Source organism: Hyaloscypha bicolor (genome assembly GCF_002865645.1).
Source record: "Hyaloscypha bicolor E unplaced genomic scaffold K444scaffold_56, whole genome shotgun sequence".
Taxonomy (NCBI): domain Eukaryota; kingdom Fungi; phylum Ascomycota; class Leotiomycetes; order Helotiales; family Hyaloscyphaceae; genus Hyaloscypha; species Hyaloscypha bicolor.
The window spans coordinates 1885301-1912144 of NW_020194558.1; the positions used below are offsets into that span (position 1 = coordinate 1885301).

The following is a 26844-nucleotide window of genomic DNA, read 5'->3' on the forward strand; positions in this document are numbered from 1 at the left end:
TCATAGTTCATACTATATATCATATTATAACTTGAATAGAGAGGGGCTTGGGGGTAGTAATGTATATATACTATACGCCTGGAGCTATGTTACTACTACTAAATGATTTCAAAGCGTAACTGGAATATTCCAGAAGCATTATTTCTCTCCTAACCACGTAATCCACAAGCTCTTCCTGTACCTAACGTAATTCAAAATATAGTGAATTTAAAGTTCTCTAAGCAGTCCAAGTACGGGTGATCTGCGACATATAGTCCAAGAGTCCCGGGTACCGCATAAAATTTTGAATCGGACGCAAACTCGGTAATGCTTCAGACACAACAACAACATTGTGGTTGACATCATCGATGAGACTCCGGTTAGTACCACTGAAGTCCTACGGTCACACCTACATCGAGATCAGGAGGAGTGGATTATCAACCTTGGAAATTTGCACAGGATGACGATGTACTCACTCCAGAGAGAGATTATGGAAGAGGTCGCAAAGATCAAACAAACGGACACTGTTGATACAGACTAAATTTCAAGAATTAGGACCGCGCTGAGTAGTTACGGTAAGGGGTTTTTTAAAATGACAACTGATTGGTCATGCAAGGAATACTGGTTTGCTGGTCGTTGGAGATAGCTGCTTCTCTTCGCGATAGGACCACATGGTGGGACATTCTGAAAAGGCTGGGAAACCCGCTCCTTCGACCCTTTCCTCATCACTTCTACGAGACCCCTCGATCTTGAGTTAATGAACAAAGCCATTAATTCGGGGGAAGCAATTTTCCCACTGGTACCTAGTCGGACAAGGAAACCTCATGTCAAGGAAATCAAAGTTGGCGCCTTTTGGAAGAGACTACACATGGCCATATTTGGTGGATTTGCTGCCATTACCCCTATGCTTATCATGGTACTCTACAAACACCTTCTAACGTCACTTCTCACTACTTTGTCAGTATTTCCGTTTGCTTTGGCTATGGCAATCCTCTCTACGCCAGCCACTGGGACGCTTCTGGCAGCAGTGGCTGCGTACGCAGCTGTTCTAGTCGTTTTCGTTGGAACGAGCTCTTGAGTCTCATAATCCTTGATCCAACTGTCATGTGGTGTTCTAATGTGGAGTTGGTTTTATCCTTAATATTCAGAAGGCTTCAATACCCTGTTCCAGTAGCATGCGTAGAAACTATCATCTCCAGTCGAGAATTTGAGCTGCAGAATTAATAGAGAATAAGAATCACCGAATCTAAAAGTCTAACTTTCCTAATATAACCGTATACCAGCCATTACACACTTTCAAATCTGTGCTGCAGGGGTGTTGATTGAGTTTTCCTTATCTAAATCGCTCTCGAATTCAGTACAGAGATCATTCATCATCCACTTGACCATCTGCCAACTCTTTGCCATCTCACAGCCCCTCGGCCAATACCTGATCTCCATCTCCACTCCCTCCCTTTCAACCGCTACCGTAATCTTCTCCTCAAAGTGATCCACGCACCTCCAAAGATAGGAACTTTTTACAATCCTATCCCCCTCTTTCAAACCCGCTTGCTCGGCTCTACTACCTGCTTTCAGTCCCCTGACCACGCCCTCCTCAAAACTCTCCCTATCCATCCCAAAATCAAGAAACTCCATATCAGTTTGCTTCAAAATATGTGATCCCCCACCACCGAAAAGCCGAACATCAATCAGGATCACTTTCCCGGCGAGCATGTCTTCATACCGTTCTCTCGTCTCCTCGCCCAACAGCGGCTGTAACAGCTCTATCCACTCATCAATTCCATGCGGTTCGCCAGTTGCTCGCCTCTTTGAGAATGGTTTGATGGCGAGATCTTCAATGGGCCGCATGATCTTACCAACAGCCAACCACCGTGTGCGGATATCCATCGAAACGACGAATGCCCAAGCTCGTGCTAGCAACAACTCTTTCGCAGACTCATCCGTAGGAACAAGCTTCAGGAGCTCCTCATGAGGGAGGTTGATAAGGGGACTGGTCTAATATCTCGTGCAGAGCATGTTAATAGTTGCTTGGAAGTAATGCCCAGTTCGAAACTTGTTGCGGAAAGGGAAGTAGATAGATAGACAGTTCTTTATGCCTTCGTAAAGCCAGTCGATCCCGTCAGTAACCGGTGGTCCTAGCCAATTATGGGCCATTTCGTAGGCTAGACGGCGAACAAGATCGTAATCTTCTGCCTCTGCGATCTGGTCGTCATAGTCGAAGATGTGGCTGCGGGTGAAGTTGCTGCCATTGAAAGACTTTCGTGGCCCGGTGTTTCGGGCAAAGCTCCGATAGGGATTGCTCGCTGAGGGCGTTTCTTCGAAGAAGTCACATATCTTCAAAAAGAGGGCGTGATGCATGTCTTTGATGACCTTGATAGTAGGCGGAAGGTTTCCAAACCAGTAATAACCATAGTAGTCTGAAATACTTCCAGCTATCGGAGTCGGCGGGTTGCTATGAATAGGGCCGACCATATAGACGGAGTCGCTCAAGATAGAGGCAGTCCCGATTATTTCCACTGGTGCTGGACCTTCTCCGAATGTCCACACAGCTCTGGTTCCATCAGGTGCCTCACTGAGATCCCATTCAACAATGTTGCGATAGATCTTGCCTGCTGGAGGAGTGGGAATGGCCGCCAAGCCAGATCCTAGCAATCCTCCTTGATCGCAACAAAGGCCAAGTGGTGTCTTATCAGATGATGGCAAGACACTGTACTCAAGCTTCACTTCTCCGCAGGTTTGGCGTCCAACAGTCCAACTAAGACCGGCACCGTTATCCAAAGCGTTGTAAGTGGCGGGCAGCTCTCCCTTCTCATCAGAACATTTGACCCCACCTGTTTTAATAGCAGGCTTGACAATCGATAGGAATGAAACGATGGGGGAGCCTTCTGCAAGGTCCGGAGACTCAATAGACAAAACAACATCGAGGCCAACAGGTTCATGAGCTTCGTCAAATTGAGGTTTGATAAAAACCTTGAGCTTTGGTTTCCCCTGATCAGACATCTTTGTGGATATTGAAGAAAATCAAAGGAGTGAAGATGGAAGAGAAGTCTCAAACATGGACGGGACCTTCAAGGTCTGAGAGTGGTTCATGCTTACATATGGCCCAGTATCTACGGCCAGTGAAATACATGCTTTGGGTCACCCTGCCCATAGATGGGCACTCTGAGGACAGATTTCGATGGAATACAGACAGATGAGGAAGGAGAGAGGTGAATCCCATGGGGTTGGTCACGAGTTTCTCGGCATCCGAGCGGGCTACATCCGCCTTCCCCGCCCCGCCTCACAGCTCTCTCGAGCTTCACGACTCCAGCAGCAACACATGTCCACCACGATTACACTCAACATCATGTCTGCAGACGACCAAGCGTTCCTCGATATAGTAAGTAGCTAGTTACCCCACCATCTTGGTTCTCGAGGAATCTAACAACGCTTTCCTCCACAGCTCTCCTCGGTTCCCAATGACATACGTCGATACTCGAACGACGTGGCTGACTACGTTGACAAGCATTTAGAGAAGGTTGCGAACACATTGAGAGAAGCTTTATCCTCATCGAAATGGATCCCCGAGAATGCGAGGCCGAGACCTCCTCCGCCTCCGCGGACGGCCACACTCCCATGTGCCGCTTCAACATATTCTCAAATTCACGACTGGGTTCTGAAGAACAAGATCCTGACGACTGTTATTATGATCGCCGCTGGAGGACTTACATATCATATTATAAAAAGGAAGTCGAACCGCAAGAAAAGGAGAGCGAAGAGGGCTCCTAATGGTGCAAGAGTCGAGGTCGTGGTCGTTGCGGGATCCCCATCTGAACCGATTACTCGGTCCATTTCTCTAGATCTAGAGCGAAGAGGATTTATTGTCTACATTGTGTGCAATACAATCGAGGAAGAAGTCCTCGTCCAAAACGAATCAAGGCCAGATATCAAACCGCTGATGATTGATATCGTAGATGTAAACTCATCTCCATTTGTTTCAAGGACATCACTAACAAAGCATCAGTCCGAGAGCGCCCGCGGATCCATCGACCGCTTTACAGCCTTTCTTCAAGCACCACACGCCGTAGCTCAAGGCATAAAGTTACATTATCTAAATTTCCGCTCCCTGATTCTCATCCCAACACCGAACTACCCCTCTTTACCGATAGCTACTCTGGCCCCCTCAGCACTCTCCGACCTCCTAAACACCCGCCTTTTAACACCCATCCTCACCCTCCAAACCTTCCTCCCACTCCTACAAACCCTCCCCCTCTCACACCCCCACCAACATACCGGCCCATCGGCAGCTCTTCTCAAGCCCTCAGTCCTCGTCCTCACACCCTCAATAATCTCGAACCTCAACCCAGCTTTCCACCTCCCAGAATCAGCAATAGTCTCCGCCCTCTCCTCCTTCACCTCTGTTCTCTCCTCCGAGCTTCAACCACTTGGAATACCTGTTACACACCTTCAACTAGGAACCTTTGACACCTCACCCTTCGCCTCACATAACCGGCAACTCACAGTCTCATCCCAGCGCGCAGAGATGCTAAAATGGGAAGAAAGTGCTCGGCACGCATATGGCAAGAATTACGCTACCGTCACCTCGAAGACTGGTGGGGGAGGTGTAGTTGGTAAGGGCAGCAGTTTGCGGGAATTAAATAATGCAGTGTTTGATGCGATGATCTGGGGGAAGGGAGGTGTGGTGAGGGTTGGAATGGGGAGTCGAGTCTATGGATTTGTAGGACGATGGGTTCCTAGTGGGTTGGTAGGATGGATGATGGGTGTTAGAGGCGTGGGGGACAAGGAGGAGTTTGGACGCGCCGTTGGGACTAGTGAGGGCTTAGGAAGCAGAAGCACGAGCCCCGGCAGCAGTTCAAATGGTGGAAATGGGAATGTGCATGGTTTGAAGCTAGGAGAGAGCGAGTATATTTCTGTTTATGGGGAGCATCGGGATGAGCCTTGTTTACCGGGTTGCGAGCATTGAGATTTAGGCGTTGAAGAGTCGAAGTAAATTAGGAGGTTAGGTCGATTTAGGTTGGGTAGATGGGAAGGGAATCTCCATTCATGACAGCTCATCTCTACGAGAGCGACACAATATACACAATGTTCTCCTCTTTAAGGAACCACCAGTGGTCAATTGGGACTCACTTTGGTGCTAATCTAGGTGATAAGTTGCCGTCAAGGATATCTATCACAATCTGCAGAGCGAAGCGACGAATTTCATGAGATTTCATTATACGGTCGAAGCTATCGGAAACCAGAACGCCATCTCGCTTCCGTGACCCTTTTCATCGCCGAGAGGCTTTCCGGTAACTCGGCCCGAGTTCAACTACGATTCCTCGTAAATGCCCACTACTCAGCAAAACGCATCTCGGGAAACCACATGCAATCGCGATAGGGCGTGTTCCTCCCTCCCTACAGATCGGGAGACGGAATGGAGAAAGGCAAACATCCGGACCGTCGTCCCCTTTTCCATCTCGCTTATGAAAATAGACATCTGCTTGGGCTTATTCATCTGGGGCTGAGATTTATGTGTTCTGTTTGCACGCTCGAGCTCATGGCTTGCGAGGGCTGTATTGAAGCTGTCGCGATGACATGCTGCTTAATCGAACTTCTTATTCATGCGTTTCGTTTTGTGGCGTTAACCTGACTTTTCCTGCAGGTTTGAGGCGTCTGCGTTGCGAATCATATGGATATGCGCGCACAATGGGGAATTTGATGGGAAAACACGTGGTTTACCGAACACAAGGCTTCATGCAAGCCGAGCTGGATGTTTCCGTTGTCGTGGGATGCTAGAGGACGGAAAGGCATTAACCATTATAACCTCTTCCTCTCCGATTCTGGCCTTGTCCTCGGCCCCTCCCTCCACCGTATGCATGCCATCGTCCTCTTCCTCGTCCACCTCCTCTACCACCACCACCACCTTCCTCGCCAGCATTGTATTTCTCACGTTCGAGCTGCTCCTCTCTTTCGGCGTTCTCTCTCAATATTCTTTGCTCCTCGGCAACTTCCTCGGGATCACGCTCTACCCTGACGGTCGGCTTGGGCAGCTCGGTTGGCCAGCGGGGGTGTGCTTTCTTGCAGTTCTTGCCATCGGGACAGAAGCCAGCGAGATAAAACTCACAAAGAGTCTTCCTAATATGTTTTTTCGAGCAATTCGGTCCAAGAGGGCAGAATCCTTTTTCGTAGTGTGGACATGGAGGTAGTTTTTTAGAGGGGTCAATGTGCAAGTAAAGGCATTCCTCTTCAATAATAGTCAGCTTCTTGTTTGAGAAATGGAAGGGGGGATATATACCACCATTAGAGCAGTACCCATTCCTAACAAAGAAGTTACATTCCGGCATCTTCCTCAGGTTGAACTCGTGTAGAAACTCGCAAGTGTCGCCTTTCTTGCACAACCCCCTTAACCAATGCTTGCAGACGAGGTTGTTGAAGTTCGAGTTGCTGTTCACGGCAGTGTGTTTGTCTGGGCAGGCCGAGCCCAATGGGCAGTGGCCCTGAAGGTAGGCTTTGCATGTTGGACGGTTTGGTGAAAGGCCGTGTTGATATTGCTGGAGGAGGAAGGGCGAGAACGCGAACTTGTATTCTGGAGCTTGATGTTCAAGAATTTGTCGCGCGAGGTCTTTCGGCCCCGGACCCAACGAGAGAACGCCAGCCATTGTGGGGAATGGAGAGACGTTTGTTTTGATGCGCTGGTTGATAAAATGGATCGAAACAGCGGCTTCTCCGCGCCTGGTCGAGACCGCCCCTGAGTAGGCCCGCGTCTGACGACAGACCGGTCCAAGATGGTGCAGGACAATTGCGAGACTCCGTGAAGTTTATGCTGGATTGGGGCACGGTGGTGGATGTTTTATGCGTGTCTGCACAATGCTGGTCGCTGCAGGGGGTGGTGAGGTGGCCAAGAATGCGGAGATGATGTGTCACGAGGCCAGACGACAGTTGGAGAGCTACTTCCGGAGTTTGGCAGACCGACGTAGATGGAAGGTTTGACGGGCGAGTTGTTGACAAGTGCAGGATCAAAGTGAGGTTCAGTCGAAGGTGTCAACGGGATACGGGATACGGGAGGTCCCACCCACGTTTCCTTTGAAATCTGGTACCGAGAAACACGGCACGGCAGCCTTGGCAGCCTTGTGGGAGGCGAGCGCCTTCTCCCCCTTTCCGAACCTCCTTCTTCCGTTTACTAATCCTGCCGGCTGAGGAGATCCGCCTTCCATCTGCAAGCTCGTTCGTGTCCCCATCTCCCAGCACACAGAACAGAACAGTACAGACACGCTCGCAGATTCCAAAAGGGCATCCCGCAATCTAGACGAGCAGCCTGGCCGACCTGGCTTGCGCGCCAATCACAGCAGCACTGCGTTCCGAAGGCGTGGGTCCTCCTCCCACGGTCCCACAGCGCCGCAGAGGGGTGCGGAATATGCACCGAACAACGCCTTTGCGCCTGGGTTGGAGGCGCAGGGCTGCGAGTGCGAGGGCGTAAAGGAGCCGTGCCAGGCTGCCAGCGTGTCGAGGCGGTAGGTAGTTCTGAGTGCTGATTAGCCCCAGGACACACCCCTCCGTCCCAAGCATTCTCTGACTTACCATCCGCTCCCTGTCCATAACAGCCTCCCCGTCCTGATTCATCAAGCGCCTCGCCTTCACCGTGGAACCGAGACGCCGTCACCACCCCGGCGTGTTCACGGCACTTAAACTTTGGCCAGTCCATGGGCTCCGCAGCTCGCTTTTGGAGCTTTGATCCGGCCAGCACGCGCCGCCTCGTCTAAACATTCAGATGACGAGAGGCTGCTGCGAGTCACTTCATCATGCACGTCAATTAATACAAAGTTGGGGGACCTGCGGTGAGGGAGAGGGCCGAGCAGCAGCTCCTGAGTCGTGAACAGCCCCCTTGGAGACCCACTCGCGTCCGCTGTGGAGGCCACAACCACCACATCGATTTTGGCCTCAAAATTTGCCTCTGTCATGACTGACCCCGCTTCAACTGTCTCACTCGGTCTCCAACTCTCACACCCTGCTGACCGTCGTCCACAGCCGGGTGGCAGCTCAGCTCAGCCATATTAAGTGGCCATATTGACTTTGCACAGTGCGGTGCGGTGCGGTGCGGTGTCATGGCTTCCTCCCGGCTGCTGAACTGATATCGCAGGCATAGAAAATTGGAGTCTGCAGCCACGGATGAGCGAGTCAGCGAGGCCCTCCTGGCCAAACGTGACGAAGCATCCAAGGGAGTTCAGGATTTCCTCAACTAGACTAACCCATGGACACCGCATGGACAATGCTGCTAATGCACGCCTCCAACTCCGAAAACGCAGCCTCCATTGTTGCCCGCCTCAGCTTCTGCTTTCCCCACCAGCCCCGTTTCTAGAAAGTCTCGTTTCGGCCCGGACCAAGAAGTATCAAGCAAATCGAGCAAGAAGCCGTTGCTGACTCCCGGCGGACTGTCATGTTCGTGTTGCCCTGCAACGCAAATTCACTTCTTTTCAGTTCAGGCACGTCATAGGCACTCAGGAGAGCATTCGGCATGACCAGCCTCGGATCTTACTTGGCCCACCAACGCTCTTGGCCGACAATGTTGCTGAGACCTTAGACTCTCCACACACACCTCACTGACCCACCGTCTCCAGACTTCCAGTCGATGCTGCCACACTTCACCACCCTGGGGAGATCGACGGCCCGCTCGGCGGTGACCGTGAGCAAAGTTGATTGAGCAGACTATCCCGGTTCATGTATAAGTCTGCATATGGGGACTTTCTCTTGTGTACCCTTCACTACGAAGTTTCCACCGTCCTTGTTTCTTCCCTCGCTGGTTGATCTTTGCATACAGCCTCGCGGACGAATCGGGTCCTCCTTTCTCTACCAACTTGAAGAAGGAGCAGACCATAACAAAGCATAGCCCCACTGCCCGATTTGGAAGTGTCAATATCCAGAATGCCAATATACAACCCCTTTCCCTCATTTTCTCGGCGTGGCCTTCGAAGCAAAAGACGATTTTAGAAGCGTTTCGTCTGGCGGCACATTTCTTCATACCTCCAAGATGACAGGGGTTTACCATGGACCAGTTCCACCTCCAATGAACGCACCACGAAGGCCTTCCCAGCCGTCTCTGGACGCAAGCATATCTGACCTTACACGCAAGAACGCCGTGTACTATCCGAGCTATCGGGTTTATCGGGATGAGACACCAGCATCGTTGAACTACAACTGCATTAGCCACGTCTTTTATGCCTTTGCTCACGTTTCTCCTGACGGTGGCGTCTTCGTAAGCTGGTCTTTTCCTCCGAGGATCTCGATCTCGAAACTAACAGAACCGCCAGCTCAGTGACGAATGGGCCGACTGCCAAAAGCCTGTTGATGGAGCAACTGGGTGCTTGGGATCATTCATGCGTCTGAAGGAGGAACACGACTATCTCAAGTTGATTCTATCCATCGGTGGAGGAGCTGCTAGTGAAAACTTCGTGACCGTGGCTGCCAGTGCCGCTACAAGAGACAGCTTTGGAAGGTCTGCCAAAGGGCTCGTGGAAGCTTCCGGCTTCGATGGCATAGACAGTGAGTCTGCATCACTACCTCTCGAGGCTTCTACTGACACCGCATAAGTTGACTGGGAACATCCTTCCAACCCTGAGCAAGGCAGAGACTTCCTTGCATTGCTAGCTGCTATCCGACTTCACCTTCCAGACGACCGTTACATCCTATCAGCGGCTCTACCAGCCGGGCAGTGGGCACTGCAGCACATCGACCTTTACAAAGCCCAGGATTACCTTGATTTGCTCAATCTCATGGCCTATGACTTCACAGGTCCATGGTCACAGACATCAGGACACCATGCCCAGCTGTTCCCTGGGAATCCTGGTGAAGCTTCAGGCTCTGTAGCAGTTGACTACGTAATCTCTACCGGATTTCCGGCCACCAAAATACTCCTCGGTGTCCCTGTCTACGGACGGTCCTTCCTAGGTGCAACTGGCCCAGGACAACCCTTCAACGGGCACGGAGGCGAAGAAGGAACCTTCGAATACAAACAGCTACCACGCCAAGGCACAGAAGAAATCGTGAACACTCGGGTCGTTGCTGCGTTCTGTACCGGTGAGGATGGCGGTTTCATAACCTACGACAATCCCGAGACAGTCAAACTAAAAGCAAACTATTGCATCGAAAAGGGTCTAGGAGTAAGCTGTATTTCTCTCTTCTAGCAACAGGCAAAGCTGACTAAACAGGGGTTATTCTACTGGACCGGCACCGCAGATGCACCCCCCGGCCCTCGGAGTTTGATATCAGCTGGCTTCAAAGCTTTGCACGGCTCTTCCTAATAATCTCTTTTACCGCCTTTGTATTTGTACAGTACAACACAAGCATAGAGCGGCGGGGCACGAAAACAAAAAGGCATAGGCGGCTCGGAATAGGTTCATATTTTCAATGGTCGGTGGTGCATAAGACGGAATGGAAGGGGTGGACAAAAGGCTGCGTTCATATAACGGCCCACGAATCATGGAAGGATATGAGTAAATGACTGACGATGGGAACACGAACGAATGCGACGTTAGCAAGCATGTTTGTCGTTGATTTAAGCTCTGGATAAATACCAGGGCACGCAGATCATAAGATTAGTGTAACCAGCCTGCAAGTCGATGCATTGGAGTGAGTGATATCGTGGATCTGTGATTATATAGGGGTGGTATAGGGTGTGTGTTGCTGCTGGAGGCGTTGAGTGTCCCGACGGCCCCACTTTCGCCGAATGCCCGAGTTTTCTCCTCGCAGCCCGGGAGGCTGCGCATTCACTTTCACTCATCCGCAATCGACGATGTATATACTGCGGACTCCGTTTTTATATTATTTCAATATCACGGCTTCTCTTCTATTGTGACTACTCAAGAGTTCAGGATACCACCCGCGCCCGTCATCCACCTGTCCAAATTGAATGGTCCGGATGACCAAGGAAGCATGCTTGATTCTTGTGAAACAGGAACTCTCCGGCAAGCTGTGAGGTCTTGATCTCTAGGCTGAAAGGCGGGCAAAGGATATCCGATATCTCGTGATCCATGGCTTTGATTGTCACGATACTTCCAAACCTCTATTGCGTCTCGAATGCATCCTGTTTCCTCGATCTTTTCTGACCCTTACAATCGTGGCTGCTTTTCGGCTGGGCCTCACTTATTCTTTACACTGTTTCTTCTACTATTTGAAACCTTGAGCCTTACCTTGGATTTCGTGGAAGTCGTTTGGTGTGAGGGTGGCTTTGTAGTCTTCCGATTCGGGCTTTTACCTTGCGCTGGGGCCAAATATTTCGATGTTGTAGAGGCAGTTCGACTCCTTTCCCTGTCGACTTTTGGGTTCGTCTTTGATTTCGTTTGCAGTGCTCGATGGAACTCTGGTTCTTGGTGGCTCGAGTTTAAAGCTTGTCGCAGTCGACTTGCTGGGTTTGGTCAAGGCTTTGTGACTTCGGCTTGGACTTTGCTGGTGTTGCTCATGGCATAGGGGTTGAAAGTTTGAGAACAGCCGACTGTCAAGATTATCCGATGTTCAAGTCTCCTGCGAGCTGCAGTATTGCAAGTTTCTGAACCTTATGAATCTTACCAGATCAGACGAGAAAGTCTCTGGTCGATTTACCTCAGGGCTGGGTTGGAGTCACGTGCTCTCTAGGGAAACAGGTGTTTTAACCCCACTTTGAGAGGTTCCTTCACCTTGACCGAGAGGTGGTGCTTCGGGCCATTGGCGAGACAGTTGATCGTTCTTTCGGGCCGTTATATTGACCTTGTGGGTGCCGACCGGGTCATGCACCCCATGCATCACACGACTATGGACACTGAGACAAAAGAGCTTTTGACAAGCCAATTTCGACTCTGAACCTTCATCTTTATACCCTATCGCCATCGGCATGTCTCAAGTGACGTGCATTTGCAATCGCGATTTTGCGTCAGTTGCCGGAAATGTTATCATTGTGCAGATTTGGCGCTTGACGGGCCAACTGAAGCCCGACTTTCTCTTTTTATGATACTTTTCGTTACGTTTTTGTGTAGTCAGAAGGCAATCGAGCTTGACTGAAGCGGCGCAGGTTGTTCTTTGTCGTAGCTTCATTTACTACTCAGCCATGTTAGCCCTTTCCTATTTGGTAAATAGCAAACAAACATTCCGGTTGACAGACAACACAACTGAACATGTGGCTTGCCGGCCGATGACTTGAAAGACTATAGATAAGTGACTACAGAGTAATGGGTCGCTCTCAGATTTTTCTTTACCAAGGTGCTTGGCATATCCAAGTGAGCAAATTGCCGTCGCCCATCACGAGTACCCTTAATTCAACATCATCGCCTCTCTATTCCACTTTTTTAAACGACATGTCGAATCCCCAGACTCTCAATATTGCTCTGCGAAACGGAACGACGTCTAGCAATGTCTACGCCTATGTTACCGGGCAGGATATCAATAACAACTACTTCCTGTTTATACTCCAGGCCGATGGCCAAACAGCATATCACCCGGTCTCACCGTCTTCAAACGGCTCGCCTCTAGCCGTCCCTTGTGACATTTCACTTGGTCCTCCAGGCTCGACTACCACGATAACCGTGCCTCAACTCGCAGGAGCCCGACTCTGGTTCTCTGTCAACGACAAACTTACCTTCCTCCTCAACCCAGGTCCAGGTTTGGTGGAACCGTCGGTTTCGAATCCGTCTGATCCGAACTTCAAGAAGACTTGGGACTTCTGCGAGTTCACATTCAATCAGTATCAGCTCTTTGCAAATATTACTTACGTCGACTTCGTCTGCCTCCCAATATCGCTGTTATTGCTAAATTCTTCCGGGTCAACTCAGCATGTGACTGGCATTCCTCCAAATGGACTCGAAACCATTTGTGCCGGGCTACAGGCACAAAATGCAGCTGATGGCGCTGGCTGGGACACACTCATCGTCAGTAATAACGGCACCAATCTTCGAGCGTTGAGTCCAAACACCGGAATTGTGATGAACCCCAGTCTCTTCTCAGGATACTACAACAACTACGTCCAGGCAGTCTGGTCACAATACACCAGCGCTCCCTTAATGGTCGACACTCAAGCTCAATGGGGTACCGTGGCAGGCACCGTAACCAACAACCTCCTCACTTTCCCCGGCGTGGGAACATTCTCTCAGCCCTCGGCTGGTGATATCTTCTCCTGCAGCACGGGGCCGTTCGCAGCCTCCCAAGACAACACAGCAGAAATGGGAGCCATCACTGCTCGCCTCGCGGCAGCATTCAATCGTTCCACATTGCTGATTAACTCTCAGCAGCCGAACGGAGAAGTTGAGAGCAGTTACTATCAGAGGGCGCCCACGAATCATTATTCGAGGATTGTTCATGCGGCGAATACGGATGCGAGGGGTTACGCTTTTCCGTACGATGATGTGGGACCAAGTGGTGGGCAGGATCAGAGTGGTGCAGTCAGTGATGGGAGTCCGGTTTTATTGACCGTTAACATTGGAGGGGGCTAAGGGAAGGAGGTCTTCCTAAGGCAAGACTTGGATAGTGAAAGGTGAGAGTGTCTGGGAAATTGGGGCTGGGGAAAGAAGGACAGGAGTCGGTCATTGTATTGGCAATGGGAAGTTAGGAATTGGAAGAAAGAATGCATTGGGACGGTCTTTTGCGATGTCCAACTTCTTTCATGAATTTGACATGCTGATTATGGCTTCTGTAGTAATGGGCGGTATGTTCCAAAATGTATGGGGTACCAAGTGGACTGTGTCCAACCTTAACACCTCGACCTTCAAAGCACGTAAACTCAATGGAAGAGCAAGAAATGATGCCATGAAGTGCTTCATTAAGTAGTAATGCAACTTATTGCCAATCAATAATGTACAAAAGCCAAGGAATTCATCCATGGAAGTTACCTCGATCACAGCGCCACATCCCCAAAACAGCAACAATCAAGCCACCAAAACGCCATACCTCTAACCTCACATTAATCCCCTTAATCAAGTGATCTTCTCCAGTCATCTTCCTCCCACTCTCCTTTATTCAAACCTCACAATGGAGACTAAATCAGAACCATCCTCATCAAACTCTTTTCTTCGCTCGGCTTCTTCTCCGCCTCCAATGTTGTTTTCACGCTTCAGACGTGCATCGTTGCAATGGACCGGCTTCACAAGTGTTCAAAGCTTTGTATTGTTTGTAGGCACAGTTGGTGTATTTGCCTTGTTTAGCATGAGCCAGGCAACGTGGATGCGTCCCCAGGCTCCGGGAGGGAAGTTCTGGTTTGAGAGGACGTGGTGGTTGGGGTGGGGGCTGAGGTGGCATGCTTGGGTGATGATTCGTATGTCCCTTCTCCTTTCTATCCCAATTTAGTCAAATTCAGTAACGATAATTCTATATCGTGAAGCTGTGGGAATACTCCTTCCACTCCAGTTCCTCCCCCGGCTGAGAGCGAGGACACCAGCGCTCCATCGCTGGCTCGGACGTCTCTTGATCCTTGGCGTAAGCCTGGGGAACGTGGGTGGTATGATCGCAACCCGTCGCTCCTTTGGCGGGACGATCACTGCTCAGACTTCGTTTGGGACATTGGTTATTATTAGTTCGTTCTCGATGTTTAAAGCTTGGATGGCGATTCGGGCAGGGAGGGTTGATCGGCATCGGGTTTGGATGTTGAGGGCGTGGTGTCACATCTGTTCCGTAAGTAAAATTTGAGAATTAGAGAGGGAAGGCGGGGAGGTGTTAAACTGATATGAATAGGTCCTGACGTTGAGGATACTGATGGCTGTCTTCTCCTTCGCGATCGTTCAGGTCTCTCCCGACCGCTACAAAACGGTCAGCACTTGTGCAGAGATATTGCATACCTATGAAACGCTGTCATGCAACTTCACTCGCTCTCTCCCTCGACTTTTGGCACGGTATCCGTCGTGTGCGGAGCTCGGAGAGAAAGGTGGGAGAGAGGTGTTTGTTGCTGTTAATGCGAGCTTAAATATCATGCGGCCGGAGGAGATCTTCTCGATGTTGAGTTTGGTGTATGGTGTTTGTGCGTTTTTGGGATTGGTGATTCATGTGCTTGGTGTTGAGATTTATCTGGAGTGGTCGAGGGGCGAGGGTGAGAGGTTGAAGGAGGTGGCGAAGAACAGGGAAAGGGGGCTGGAGAAGTGAGGCTTTAGCGAGTTTTATTAGGCTTCAGGTCCTAGATTTAGCGATGTGGAGGCTAGCCTTCAGCGCCAAGCCCCCTGAAAATTAGCAGTCGCCCCCTGGAATACCGGCGCTACAACGTTTTTGGGCGGGGAAACGAGGAGAGCTCACTAAGCCTTGCCATAAGTGAGCTATCTCGATGTCACAACAATTTCCGTCTTCTCTCTTCACACCTTTTGCCCAGATGCAATGGCAATTCGCCCGTTCATTCATGATTCGGCCCAGAGATGCCCGATCGATGCCGTCAGAGACACCATCGCAGTCCATTGACTAGCCGCCCGTAAGCAATTGGGTTCTGCATCGTCACGGCTTGTCCTCATTCCTTAATTCCCTAATATCCTTCTGTTTCCAGCATATAAGTGTTCCGACGAGAGACGCTAAGACAACAGTCATTTCCGTTTTAGCCTCATATAATGATTTCAATGTCGTTCCTGCCTCGGATTGGGTGGTGGATTGGCTCCGAGCCAGTCTTTCATTTTGCGCCTTGAAGGTTCCTTCCTCCTTATGGCCAACTCTACGGCCACCTCTCGATCATTTCTTTACTACTATCCTTGCTTTCATACGGCTGCACATAACGTTTTCAGCCTCACTTCTCTTGTTTCAATAGCCTATTTCTCGGGTCTTGTTTTCGTACTCCAACAGAGCAGGCTTCCACCTCTCAAGTCAAGTGTGTTCCCTCTGTCGGCCGTTTTTCTCAGCTCTCGAAAAGATGAAGATTATCAGCCAGACAATTGTCACGCTGTGTGCCACGTTGCTGTTGCTGGGCCTCACATACGCATCCTCTTTTTATCCTGCAAGGCCTCCGGCCATTCCTCTTGCCGTCAAGTCTCCTTACCTGAACGCTGTCCAACGTGCTGGTTGTGGAAATGGTGGTTACTTGGCCGGGCAGTATCCTACATTTTGGGCTTAAGTGACTTCAAGATTATGGTTCCGCCGAATCTGACTTCAATCAGGGGCCAGACACTTGGATGGAATGGAATGATCAGGGTGGATAACACGATTTATACTTGGATGGGAGACCCCATTGGTGCAGGAACCCACACCGTCACCCAAAAACATTTCTGGTATTCTTCGACCAAGAGTGTGTTCTCTATGGATATTGGTGGGAAAGTCGAAATGACCATTACTTTTCTCTCGCCCATCACACCAGGCGATCAGAAGCGGCAGTCTTTGGTATTCTCCTATCTCGAGGTCACCGTTGAGTCGCAGGATGGAAACCCGCACGATGTCCAACTTTACGCAGATATTTCTGCTGGTAAGACCTCACCGATGTTTCTGTAAACCTCAGCTGATTCTGCCCAAGAATGGGTAGCCGGAGACCATTCGAGTGTCGCCCAATGGGATTTCAACACCACCAACGATGGAATATCATATCACAGGGTATATCGACAGACACAATTACTCTTCAGTGAGACCAATGACCAAGCGGACTGGGGTCATTGGTTTTGGGCGACGAAAAAGGTGGATGGCGTGACATTTCAATCTGGCGCAGATAAAGCAGTTCATGGAGCTTTCCAGAGGAACGGAAAGTTGGCAAACACGAAAGATACACATTTTCGACCCATAAACAAGGACTTCCCTGTATTTGGATTCTCCATTGATCTAGGTTCTATCACTTCTCCTGTGAGCACTCTGTTCGCCTTGGGTCTCACCCAGGAGCAAGCCATTCTCTTTGATGGCCAGACAGGCAACGTTCCTCTGAATTCTTTGTGGAAGAGCTACTTCCCGAGTGAGACCGATGCTGTAAGTGAGCCTTACCAGGTCAGGCAACGTTAACGGATAAAGCTTTCCTTCTTCTACACCGACTTCACTACTGCTAATGCTACGGCCACGGCTCTCGATTACAAAATCAATAACGATTCTCGCATTGCTGGAGGTCATGACTACGTTATCATCACCTCCCTTTCTGCTAGACAGGCTTTTGGAGCAACGCAATTGGTGGGTAACCTGACAAACCAGTATTTGTTCATCAAGGAACTTAGCTCTGATGGGAACATCCAAACTGTGGACGTCATTTACCCATTCTTTCCAATCCTGCTCTATCTTGAGCCATCGATGGTAAAGCTCATGCTTGACCCTCTCTTTGAGAATCAAGAGTCTGGACAATTTCCACAGAACTACTCAATGCATGATCTGTAGGTGTTGGGAGAGAAAACCCTTTCCTATTCTGAGCAGTCACAAGATATCCTCTCGATACAATGCCACACTTGCCCCAGATTAATCTATATCGAGTAATTGCTAACTACCTCGCTACACAGGGGTTATCATTGGCCGAATGCCACGGGCCATACTGACGGCCAGGACGAATGGCAGCCCCTTGAAGAGTGTAAGTCTCAACTTTTCGGAGTATTATTTCCTTGTTCGAATGTCTTGCGAGCTCTTTATCCTCTCGATGTTATGTCTTGAGAGTAGGCTATTCACGAGACACTGTCTTTTGCAATTCTCTCCCCCGAGGCAATGCTGATGCCATGGCTTGTAGGTGGGAATATGATCATAATGACTTTGGCTTACGCTCAACGAACAAATGATATTACCTACCTTACTATGCATTATAAGATACTCAACCAATGGGCTCAATACCTCATTGAGGAAGCCCTCTATCCCGCCTACCAGATGTCCACGGACGACTTCGCGGGATGGCTCTCAAACCAAACGAATTTAGCTCTGAAAGGAATTATTGGAATCGAAGCCATGGCTTCAATCGCTAACTTGACAGGAAACGCGGCTGACGGGGCTAGGTTCGCAAACATAGCTCACTCTTACATTTCTAACTGGCAAGTCCTTGGCATCGCCGCTGATGCCAAACCACCGCACACCACCCTGAGTTATGGTGTGAACGACACCCATGGTATACTCTACAACCTGTACTCCGACCGTCTTCTCAACCTCAGCCTCGTCCCACAGTCCATCTACAAAATGCAAAGTGCATTCTACCAAATTATTGAGCAGAAATATGGCATTCCGCTTGACACAAGACATAATTATACGAAAAGCGATTGGGAGATGTGGGCCGCGGCCATTTCGAGTGAGAGCACGAGAAACATGTTAATTCAGGATCTGGCAAAGTGGATTAATGAGACCCCGACAAACACCGCATGTACGGATTTGTATGATACGCGTAATGGAGAGTAAGCCAGCTTTCAATGATACTGTGTATGAATGCTGAGATGTTGACAGTTATGCCACTGAGGGTAGGGATAATCACTTCGTTGCACGGCCAGTGGTGGGAGGGCACTTTGCTTTGTTGGCTTTGCAAGGCGAACCATACGTCTAAAGCCTTTCATGTGCAATATATTGGAGTTTGGAGGGTCTTGGCGAATACGAATTGCCAGTTGTCGTACAGACAGTGGTTATTCTATCTTTAATTTTGAAGTAAAGGAAGCATGAAATTATTCAGCGTGCCGCTTCCAAGTCTCTTCCACATGTGTTGAAGACAGACAGACTAAGGAAACTCATCATGAGTCAGATGGGAATCCCATCTTCGGTCTGTCTCCCCCATCGAGCAGGCCTCGACCTCCGTCATCGCTCCTCGCGTCAAAAGGGAGCCTCGATGCCGGCTGTAAGTTGCGTAGGAGTCTTTGCTTAAAAGTCTCATTACTTGAAAGGCCTGGCAGTCTACTGGACCAACCAAAGATATGACCGTATAGAGGATCTATTGAAATCGATGATTTTGATGTTCGGGATTGCTGCTTAACAGAGTACTGCACTAACGAATAAGCGAGCCCCTTTTCTCTGACCTGAGGGTGCGGAAATCCTGCCCATGTCGGCTCTACCTCCCACTACCCCTTCTCATCGCTGTGTTGCCCAACGTTACTGCAAGCAAAGGAAATAAGACTGAAAGGAGAAGGCGAAGGGGAAAAAAGTTGAGGAGCACCAAGGGAGTGGGGATCTGATCATGTGATCTCGCGTGTGAGTCGCTAGAGCGCGTTCGGAGAGCTAATCTCATAAAGATCTTCAGGAGAGCACGGTTTCCTTCTCCAACAAACGCCACCCTACTTTCCAATTATTTGACTTGCCTTGCCATTAATCTGGCCGACAAATCGTCGAAGCTTCGCGTCGAAGGCAATGTTTTCTCCACGTCCAAAGGTATGCCTCTTCTCGCAACCACAGGTCCTTGGTCGCTTAGCCGACTTCTTTGATAGCCATTGTGAAGGCCCGAGAAGTTGCTAAGCTCCTACCGGAATGGTGCAACTCCTTTGGGATTTTTGCTGCCGCAAAATACAAAATTGGGAGCTGCTCGCAATGCGTTGCAGTCGCAGAGCAAGAAGCAATTCTGAGAGACACTGAAAAGACCCGCCAGACCCACGATGAGAATACTCGAGAATGCGCTTCGGTATCGTCTATTGAAGTAGGGACCATTCACCTGAACACTGATGGTTTCAACTTGGCACGACACGACGGCGCCATCAAAAGAACGCAATCTCATTGTCATATTACTCTAGCACACACACGCCATAACAGATTTCTCACAATTTTCCCGATGCTTCAATTATACATAGAAGAAGCCCTTCAATGCTGTCAGTTGAGTTGGCCGCAAAGTAGGGTTAGAATGACTACCATCCTGAACACCTTGCTCGACCACCCTTTAAATGGAATATGATAACCTGCATAAAGAGACGGCAAATAAAGCTGAGAAGGAAGCAGCGGAGATGGCGGAAAAGATTGAGAAGGCACAAAAAGATTTCGTGCTCAAGGCAACAACCGCACAAATCGAGGAGCGGAAGGCAAGAGACGAGCAGGCTGCAGCAGAAGCTGTAAAAAAAATCAGCAGAGGATAAAGCAGCATGGGAAAAGAAAGTAGAGGAGGAGAAAAGGCGAGCCATAGCCGAATTCAATGCTGACCAACGAAGAATAGCCAAGGCAGCGGCAGAAGCGACGAAAAAAGCTGCTGGAGAGAGCGCAGCTCGGGAGAGGAAGGTGGAGTATGAGAGGAAGGTGGAGTATGAGAGGAAGGTGGAGTATGAGAGGAAGGTGGAGTATGAGAGGAAGGTGGAGTATGAGAGGAAGGTGAAGGACGAGAGGAAGGCCGAGTTGGTTCAAGGGGTTGAGATGGCGAAATGGCAGCTGGAGTCTGAGCGAAAGAGGGAAGATGAGTTAAAAGCAAGGGAGAAGCAAACGGAGGCTGAGTTGAGATGGAAACACATCATGATTCCATGGCCGTCATGGATGTGAGGTTGAAATTTTGGAGCATACGAGAAGTTTGGAAAATCATCTGAAGAAAGGGTTGACCTGACTGAGTCATGAGTCCGCGGCCGCTTCATCGGAAGCGAGCTTGAAAAGGGGCTCACCAAGGGGCGGGAAGTGCCAAACGATCAAAACAAATCTCAAGGTTAGGCAGCCCTTACATTGCATTCGGATAAGACAGAAGTTGAGACGGCAGGGGTGAGGTCACAAGGATCGAGGTTCTCTGATAAATTTGACTGATCAGGCGGCTGAGGGGAGAGCCCCGCATGCCAAGCGGAAGTATTGCGGCGAAAGGAAGTACGAAGTAAAGGGCCCGTTCCAAAAGGGGTGATTGGATCGCCAAACACCTCCCCAAAGGCACCACACCCGTGTGTGTTGAGATTCCGGGTGGATCATAATATATAAATCAACAAAAAGAATCACAACAGCGGGGGATCGAAACTACTCCTGAATTACAACTATCAATGGGTATAGAGAAACGGCATCCAAGACAAAAAGCGCTCGGGCATCGAAAACAATCTCCTCCAACTCCAACGCTGAGGAATGCCCAAAACCTTCTTGCAAGCTATGCAATCAATGAAATCTCAAACGAACAATCGAAAAGAACATATTCTGAAGCACGTGCACCATCACCACTACTCCTGTGGGTAGCAGCTCTGGCCACATGCCCAAATCTTGCTTGGCTTCTCCTGTCACGTCCATTTTCCAACCATACCACAGAATCCTCCTAACAATCCACGCGGCTACCAATTCACAGGCAAAGGTGACGATTGAGGCGTAAAATGTGAGGCCAAAATCGTATCCGTCACCGCTGAGTGGCCCATCGCCCGGACCATCCATGACTTGGTCGAAGGCGAAGTATGGATATACATCTTTATTGGCCCCATAGTGCAATACGAGAATTGCGCCTAGGAAGGCGAGCATAGACACGCATTCTGCAAGAGAACGGATATAGATGTTCCTCGCTGCAAACTTCTGATAAGCCGAAAGACTTTGGTTGTTGATGGAGAGAAGCGTTAGGACGTAGTGGTAAGGTTTGGACATAGTGAGCGGGAAGAGAATGATGAGGAACGAAGAAGATAAAATTTGAAGGTAGACGAATTGTGATGGCGAGCGGAGACGGGCGTACAGTGCGCGCACGTAGGTTTGGTACGTTAGAGAGAAATAGCTTTTCTGGGTTAGCTGGTGTAGTTATGCAAGCATTCAGGAGAACATACAGTTTGAAGATCCAACCCAAAGGATAACTTCCCACTCTCTCACCCTCATTTCCTCCTAATATCCACCCTGTCAACCCATCCAGTAAATGAACGGTGATGACCCATGTATACACGTAGACGATGGTTTGTATGGTACTATGAGGCAAGGTCCTCAAATACGTCTCGGCGTAGGCTTCTCCCACTACGTACGCCAGCATACCAATAAAAAGCGCTGCGCAGAACCAGATGAACCTCAGAAAGCTAGCTGGTAGCCATCTTTTCCGCAAAGCTAATGCTTGAGCGCGAGTCCGGTGCACGTTGTCTGTGGCTAAGGCTACTTCAAGAGGAGCATTTGGGTCGAAAGCGGCTTGCTGGACGTTAGCCCTGCGAGGTCTGTCTCGTGCTGCCACTGTTTCTGTGTCCCCTGTCCACCAAGAGGATGTAAAAATGCGTTGCGTCTCTGACAGTGACGTGCGGAGACTGAGGTGTCGCTCGTGATAAAGCAACATCACAGAAGCCACTATCAAGGGCATCGCCATGGTGAAGAATGTCCAACAAATCCAAGCCGTATTGTGCGATGTGATCCACCGTGTTTCAGGGACGCAATATATCGGGATCGGCGTCGCGATAGAGATGACGGCGATGATCGACACGGTCAACGGGAAACCAAAACTTTCTGGCCACCTTCTAAAGTCAGTAAGGGCTTAGAGCATGGGCAATCGGGAAGACTGACCAGTTGAGACTGTAGATATTGAACACTTTTGTGATCCACATCAACGCCGTGATGTTGTAGAATCCATAATAGACAAACAAGAAATTCCAGAAGTTTATTTCGACGCGGGCTTCTCCGTGACCTGGTACTTTGTGCCCTTCATCAAATTTGAATAGCATTCCGTCCTCATCCGGTAAATCGTATTGTGGGAATGGCAGAGCACACCAGCCTACCGCCAGCGCAGCCGGCAGGATGACCAACACTGCCCATCTCGTCCACCACTTATCCACCAATTTTCCAACCGCTGCCTGCTTCGGTTCAAGCCATAGATCTCGTTGTGCTCTTCCCCATCGTCTCAAAGCTCCCATATCCTCATTCTCCAGAAGGTCGCCCTCATCGCTTTCATCTCCATCGCCAAAAACCCGCGAGTATCCAAATCCTCGGCCAGCAAAGCTCCCAAACAGAGTGCTCCTATAGCTATTCCTCCGCCCTATTCTCTGAGCATCCGGAACAGCGCGGAAGCGTCCGAGTAAAGGGGAGGATTCAGTGCCCAGTCCCCCGCGCGCTTCAGAACCTTGCTGGAAGTTAAAGAAGGACGGCATTCCATTATTCGACTTGCTTGCTCTGGCTATATGTATGAGTTCGCGCTGCGTATCTCAACATCGTCTTATCAAAGCAAGAGTGGAGTGAAACCTTGTAATGTTCGAGAGTTTTTGTCAGAGCTGTGAAGCACGGCAAAATCCCGGTACCAATGACGCGCGACACGTGAAAGCGGCCGCGTGTGTTTGCTTTTCCCTGAATGACAACCCAGCTCAGCCGCCTCTGTCTCATACTAATCATGATAAATGCTAGTTCTCAGATCGTTGCAATAGCAGAGACAAGATCATGCAAAGCGATGTTGCCGTTGAATTGCCAGCCACTGTTAGCTTCCAAACTGAAAAGTGATTCTCTCCTTGCCTCCCTTCGTTATTATAGTACAGCTCTCTCCCGTTGCCAAGTGCAGCCACGGAACTCTTTTCAGTCAGCTGTGTTTCTTGTTCTGATTGCATCCTCAGCCTCATCTTCTCTTTTTAGATGTCAGTCGTTTCTTATTGGTCATAAATCTAATCTCTCAGCCATCAGCGGAGGAATTGGTCCTTGATAATCCAGACGTCGAGTTGTTGTGCATGCAGAGAGATACTTCAAAGGGTTCTCCTCAGCACAGGGATGATTTCCACCCTTAATCATACCATCGTTATCATGTCAACACAGTCGTTTCCACCTCATGAGACCTTGCCGGTCAATGAGAAGTCATTAGCCTCAGAGAGGAGCCTTCGCATTGTAGTTCCGTTTTCAAAGAACTTGACGATATACCTCGTGTATGGGGCCGAGAAGACCAACCAAGATAAACGTGCAAGGGGACCTTGACTCCGTGTTCCGATGGGGGGATAAGAGTACTCAATCGACGGTGCTGCCGGTGACCGACGTTCCAATCTCCCCTTGCATCCTCTACAACGCCTACATCTTCGAGCTCATAATCCGCAGCAACTCCGTCTACCACTCCAGCATCCCCCACAATCCTGCACCTACTTCGAAAAATTCCCCAGAGCCAGTATCACCATCAACAGTGGCGGCCACTCCAACGACGACAACCCCGACCCCCACGTTGCGGCATCTCAGGCGTCCAGCCCCCAGATTTTATAGTGAGGTCAGCGTCTGCTATGATATTTCCACCTTCTCGAAGGTGTGTTGGTAGAGGCAAGGAATTTTTGATGTTGAAAAGAGGGTGATTCGGAGTATATGGTAGTCAGAGTTACTACAATCAGGGGCCATGGTGGGATGAAGGCTCAGGTAGATTATCGGATCGGAACGTTGCAAAAAAACCCCGACCGACTTGATCACATTTCAATTCGACTTGTCAAATGTCTCAACTGTCAAATCTTCCTTGTAAAATTAACGAAACTGCACGGTCAGACACAAGAAGAAACGTTTTCTTTCCGTGAATAGTCAATGGACTTGCTCAGGGGTTACCGGGTTACTCTCTTTGTACATATTTCTAAAATTAGTACAATAACCGATCTCGATGGTGCCGAGCATGGACCTAGTTAGGATGTGATTCGGGTGGGACTATTCAAGCAATGTCAATCTTCAGCGGATACATTACTGGGGAGAACAGTCTCGAACAGGTCCATTTTCACGTGATGATAAACGGGATATCTCGCAAAGAGCTCGAACCGAATTTCAGACAGAATGAGCGCATTTATCAAAACAACCAGAGTTTCAGTCTCAAGCCATACCCGCCCCTATGCGTCTTTTTACCTCATAGTACATGAAACTCTATCACATCTTCTCCGATCGGAAGCTGCATATGGGGATCATGCGTGGCTTGCTCGGGCTCCCCCCTGATGCATACTTATCGATAACGATTATGCGACCAGCAATGTCGTGCCTCATCGGCCAAGCCCAAGCTCAAGGGCCTCGAGTCTTCTCGTTACACAGGCATGTTGGGCCGGATTCCTTGACGGCCCTGGACGCCTGTAGAATGGCTCTTGTTTTCTGTGCTACTTTGGGCATTCATACCCCCAGCTTCGGCGAGGCCGCCACGTGGAACCACGATGTGCTCGTTCAGCAAAAGCAAGAAGAGTGCAAGAAAGCGTGCAGTGCTCGATGCTTATCAGCCCCATAGGGCAGGCGGGAAAAGGGACATGTGAAAAACGGATGACTCTTAGGAATTGGCGGCTTGTCAGCCACGACGTGGGGCAGAGCGTCGGCATCCACCAAGGGGATAAATGGGAAGGATGAGGTTGAGGAAGACTGGATTCACAGCTGTGATTGGCCGCAGAGGCGCAGAGGCGCAGAATGGCAGAATCACCTCATCGGCTCAACGCTTTTTTTTTTTGGCTGCTCGAGAAATTTGTTTCCACGACATGGAAGCCGGAATTCGGGGAGCTGATGCGGTGTTGTAGTGGGGATCGGGGCTTTGGGTGAGACAATGTGTCACTTGGTATATATTTTTTATATCTGGGCTCTGCGCCATGTTGAGGGGGTGGAGTGGACGACGAGTCTGTTGTGGAGTGCATATTGCACCCATAATGCCCCTCTTGAAGTGTACAGTGAGATACGAGCAAGAGAGAGCTGAGCTGAGATACAGTGCATGCAGTTGATATGCGTTGTCAGACTTTTTACTAGTCAGGCAAAAAACTAAAGAAGCTCTGGGCTTTGCCGCTCCAATGCAACAAACCCCTCCACGCTCACACCGTCTCCTCTCACAACCACCACCATTCCACAGCAGCCCTCCGCAGCCATTCCCCTCCATAGCACGGTTTCCGCCTCCGCGAACGGGTATCACCTCACCACCCATCGCCCACGATTCAGCGTGCATTAAGGTGGCTGCTGTCGCCGCTGCCCTGCTCTCTTGGCCCTTTCTCATCCGGACCCTATCCACGGCCACGGCCACAGCCATCCACTCCTCGCGGCGCACTACGGCTCAGATTTGCCCCATCCAGCAGCGCGCTGCTACCTACCTTATTTGCTCTTTCCAGCCTCTCCCTGCCACTGGTAGGGGTAGCCCACTATCAGAGTTATCCTTCGCCAATCCAAGCCAAATAGAAACCCCCGAACGACCGTCGCCTTCCCCATCCCAGGAAATTTTTGTCAATTTGCATATCTGACTACCGACCTCACCTCTCCTCCCGCCGCTTCTCTTCTCTCTCCACGATGCCCACGCAACAACCTCACGTTGCACCTCCGGCAAGCACATCAGCTACCACAGACAATGCCACGAGACTCGAGTCCCAGCCCACCTCCTCTGCCACCAGTGCCTCCGAACTCGCCAGTACAAAGATAAGCCTGCGGGCCGCTCTTCGACAATTTCCTGACTTTCCCATCCCCGGCATAGATTTCGTTGATATACTTCCTCTCTTTGCGTCTCACTCTCTTCACACCTCACTCATCCGCGCTCTCGAACTACAAGTCCTCCTCTTCAACAATAGTGTCAAACCGGATGTTATCGTCGGCCTTGATGCAAGAGGGTTCTTGTTTGGTCCCAGTCTGGCATTAAGACTGGGTGCCAGCTTTGCACCAGTCCGCAAGCGAGGAAAGCTCCCCGGTCCCACCAAGGAGGCTGTGTTTGAGAAGGAGTATGGTCAGGACTTCTTTCAAATTCAAAGCGACGCTGTAGCAAAAGGGCAGAAGGTGCTGGTGGTTGATGATATTATTGCCACTGGTAAGAGCGCTGTCCTGCGAGACATGCCGCCTCGTGGGTAAGTATATGAGCTAACATAAGTCAATAGGTGGTTCCGCTGAAGCTGCCGGTAATCTCGTCAAACAACTGGGCGGTGATCTGATCGGATTCTTATTCATTCTCGAACTCGATTTCTTAAAGGGACGGGACAAACTCGATGCTCCTGTAGTCACACTTCTCAAGGACGATATGATGGGCAAATAACACCACCGTTCGAACTTCGTTGCTGGGTTTCTTTGGCGTTTGGGCGGCATTCAACATAGACAGCATTGCATTACAGCATCTCCTCTACCTGCGACGCGTTTTACGAATTATAATGGGCGAGATACCACTTTGGAGGAAGTACATATGTTGAGGCATCGAGGATTTGGTGCAGGAGCGTTCTAATGCTTGCACTCAACCACTGGCTTGGCGGGGCACATAGCAAAGAGCTCATTCAAAAAGTT

At 49.9% G+C, this 26844-nt stretch overlaps 12 protein-coding genes across 12 annotated transcripts; 8 read left to right on the forward strand and 4 right to left on the reverse strand.

The window, feature by feature from the left end:
• Positions 1-1275: 1275 nt before the first annotated feature.
• Positions 1276-1827, reverse strand: K444DRAFT_526506 (uncharacterized protein; the record flags this gene model as incomplete). The annotated part of the gene is made up of 1 exon (XM_024874546.1): positions 1276-1827. The coding sequence occupies one exon, from the start codon at positions 1825-1827 to the stop codon at positions 1276-1278; it is 552 nt and encodes a 183-aa protein (XP_024738334.1).
• Positions 1828-3285: 1458 nt separating this feature from the next.
• Positions 3286-5141, forward strand: K444DRAFT_559468 (DUF1776-domain-containing protein). Its single transcript, XM_024876868.1, has 3 exons — positions 3286-3358; positions 3422-3934; positions 3983-5141. The coding sequence occupies exons 1-3, from the start codon at positions 3299-3301 to the stop codon at positions 4940-4942; spliced, it is 1533 nt and encodes a 510-aa protein (XP_024738335.1). The 5' UTR covers positions 3286-3298; the 3' UTR covers positions 4943-5141.
• Positions 5142-5768: 627 nt separating this feature from the next.
• Positions 5769-6924, reverse strand: K444DRAFT_719705 (uncharacterized protein; the record flags this gene model as incomplete). The annotated part of the gene is made up of 2 exons (XM_024888463.1): positions 6254-6924; positions 5769-6202 (listed from the first exon to the last, which is right to left on the reverse strand). Exons 1-2 carry the CDS (start codon positions 6615-6617, stop codon positions 5769-5771), a joined length of 798 nt encoding a protein of 265 aa, XP_024738336.1. The 5' UTR covers positions 6618-6924.
• Positions 6925-9019: 2095 nt separating this feature from the next.
• On the forward strand, positions 9020-10560 carry K444DRAFT_587526 (glycoside hydrolase family 18 protein; the record flags this gene model as incomplete). The annotated part of the gene is made up of 4 exons (XM_024878026.1): positions 9020-9208; positions 9264-9495; positions 9544-10112; positions 10161-10560. 4 exons carry the CDS (start codon positions 9020-9022, stop codon positions 10251-10253), a joined length of 1083 nt encoding a protein of 360 aa, XP_024738337.1. The 3' UTR covers positions 10254-10560.
• A 1718-nt stretch (positions 10561-12278) lies between these two features.
• Positions 12279-13753, forward strand: K444DRAFT_652166 (glycoside hydrolase family 64 protein; the record flags this gene model as incomplete). The annotated part of the gene is made up of 1 exon (XM_024885769.1): positions 12279-13753. The coding sequence occupies one exon, from the start codon at positions 12279-12281 to the stop codon at positions 13407-13409; it is 1131 nt and encodes a 376-aa protein (XP_024738338.1). The 3' UTR covers positions 13410-13753.
• A 358-nt stretch (positions 13754-14111) lies between these two features.
• On the forward strand, positions 14112-15185 carry K444DRAFT_370422 (uncharacterized protein). The gene is made up of 2 exons (XM_024872267.1): positions 14112-14583; positions 14644-15185. The coding sequence occupies exons 1-2, from the start codon at positions 14413-14415 to the stop codon at positions 15046-15048; spliced, it is 576 nt and encodes a 191-aa protein (XP_024738339.1). The 5' UTR covers positions 14112-14412; the 3' UTR covers positions 15049-15185.
• A 608-nt stretch (positions 15186-15793) lies between these two features.
• K444DRAFT_719720 (glutaminase GtaA) lies at positions 15794-18358 on the forward strand (the record flags this gene model as incomplete). The annotated part of the gene is made up of 7 exons (XM_024888464.1): positions 15794-15972; positions 16038-16339; positions 16388-16827; positions 16870-17219; positions 17343-17410; positions 17564-18212; positions 18262-18358. The coding sequence occupies 7 exons, from the start codon at positions 15794-15796 to the stop codon at positions 18356-18358; spliced, it is 2085 nt and encodes a 694-aa protein (XP_024738340.1).
• Positions 18359-19733: 1375 nt separating this feature from the next.
• K444DRAFT_628474 (uncharacterized protein) lies at positions 19734-20256 on the forward strand (the record flags this gene model as incomplete). Its single annotated transcript, XM_024882916.1, has 2 exons — positions 19734-19838; positions 19879-20256. The coding sequence occupies 2 exons, from the start codon at positions 19734-19736 to the stop codon at positions 20254-20256; spliced, it is 483 nt and encodes a 160-aa protein (XP_024738341.1).
• Positions 20257-20482: 226 nt separating this feature from the next.
• K444DRAFT_559478 (uncharacterized protein) lies at positions 20483-22873 on the reverse strand. The gene is made up of 3 exons (XM_024876869.1): positions 22198-22873; positions 21486-22148; positions 20483-21436 (listed from the first exon to the last, which is right to left on the reverse strand). Exons 1-3 carry the CDS (start codon positions 22776-22778, stop codon positions 20842-20844), a joined length of 1839 nt encoding a protein of 612 aa, XP_024738342.1. The 5' UTR covers positions 22779-22873; the 3' UTR covers positions 20483-20841.
• Positions 22874-22895: 22 nt separating this feature from the next.
• On the forward strand, positions 22896-23426 carry K444DRAFT_370436 (uncharacterized protein). Its single transcript, XM_024872268.1, has one exon. It carries the CDS (start codon positions 22976-22978, stop codon positions 23315-23317), a length of 342 nt encoding a protein of 113 aa, XP_024738343.1. The 5' UTR covers positions 22896-22975; the 3' UTR covers positions 23318-23426.
• A 1512-nt stretch (positions 23427-24938) lies between these two features.
• Positions 24939-25745, reverse strand: K444DRAFT_370474 (uncharacterized protein). The gene has a single exon (XM_024872269.1). It carries the CDS (start codon positions 25616-25618, stop codon positions 25037-25039), a length of 582 nt encoding a protein of 193 aa, XP_024738344.1. The 5' UTR covers positions 25619-25745; the 3' UTR covers positions 24939-25036.
• Positions 25746-25872: 127 nt separating this feature from the next.
• K444DRAFT_526121 (PRTase-like protein) lies at positions 25873-26602 on the forward strand (the record flags this gene model as incomplete). The annotated part of the gene is made up of 2 exons (XM_024874516.1): positions 25873-26380; positions 26448-26602. 2 exons carry the CDS (start codon positions 25873-25875, stop codon positions 26600-26602), a joined length of 663 nt encoding a protein of 220 aa, XP_024738345.1.
• Between the last annotated feature and the right edge of the window lie 242 nt (positions 26603-26844).

Excerpts from the sequence above, each read along its gene's own strand:
- K444DRAFT_370436 (XM_024872268.1), top strand. The coding sequence starts at position 22,976 with ATGACAACCCAGCTCAGCCGCCTCTGTCTCATACTAATCATGATAAAT.
- K444DRAFT_559478 (XM_024876869.1), bottom strand. The coding sequence starts at position 22,778 with ATGCCGTCCTTCTTTAACTTCCAGCAAGGTTCTGAAGCGCGCGGGGGA. Across the intron at positions 22,149-22,197 it reads AATATCTACAGTCTCAACTG|GTGGCCAGAAAGTTTTGGTT; the intron begins GTCAGTCTTCCC and ends TGACTTTAGAAG. Across the intron at positions 21,437-21,485 it reads TTGGGTTGGATCTTCAAACT|CTATTTCTCTCTAACGTACC; the intron begins GTATGTTCTCCT and ends AACCCAGAAAAG.
- K444DRAFT_370422 (XM_024872267.1), top strand. The coding sequence starts at position 14,413 with ATGATCGCAACCCGTCGCTCCTTTGGCGGGACGATCACTGCTCAGACT. Across the intron at positions 14,584-14,643 it reads CGTGGTGTCACATCTGTTCC|GTCCTGACGTTGAGGATACT; the intron begins GTAAGTAAAATT and ends TGATATGAATAG.
- K444DRAFT_559468 (XM_024876868.1), top strand. The coding sequence starts at position 3,299 with ATGTCCACCACGATTACACTCAACATCATGTCTGCAGACGACCAAGCG. Across the intron at positions 3,359-3,421 it reads ACCAAGCGTTCCTCGATATA|CTCTCCTCGGTTCCCAATGA; the intron begins GTAAGTAGCTAG and ends TTTCCTCCACAG. Across the intron at positions 3,935-3,982 it reads TGATGATTGATATCGTAGAT|TCCGAGAGCGCCCGCGGATC; the intron begins GTAAACTCATCT and ends ACAAAGCATCAG.
- K444DRAFT_370474 (XM_024872269.1), bottom strand. The coding sequence starts at position 25,618 with ATGGCTGTGGCCGTGGCCGTGGATAGGGTCCGGATGAGAAAGGGCCAA.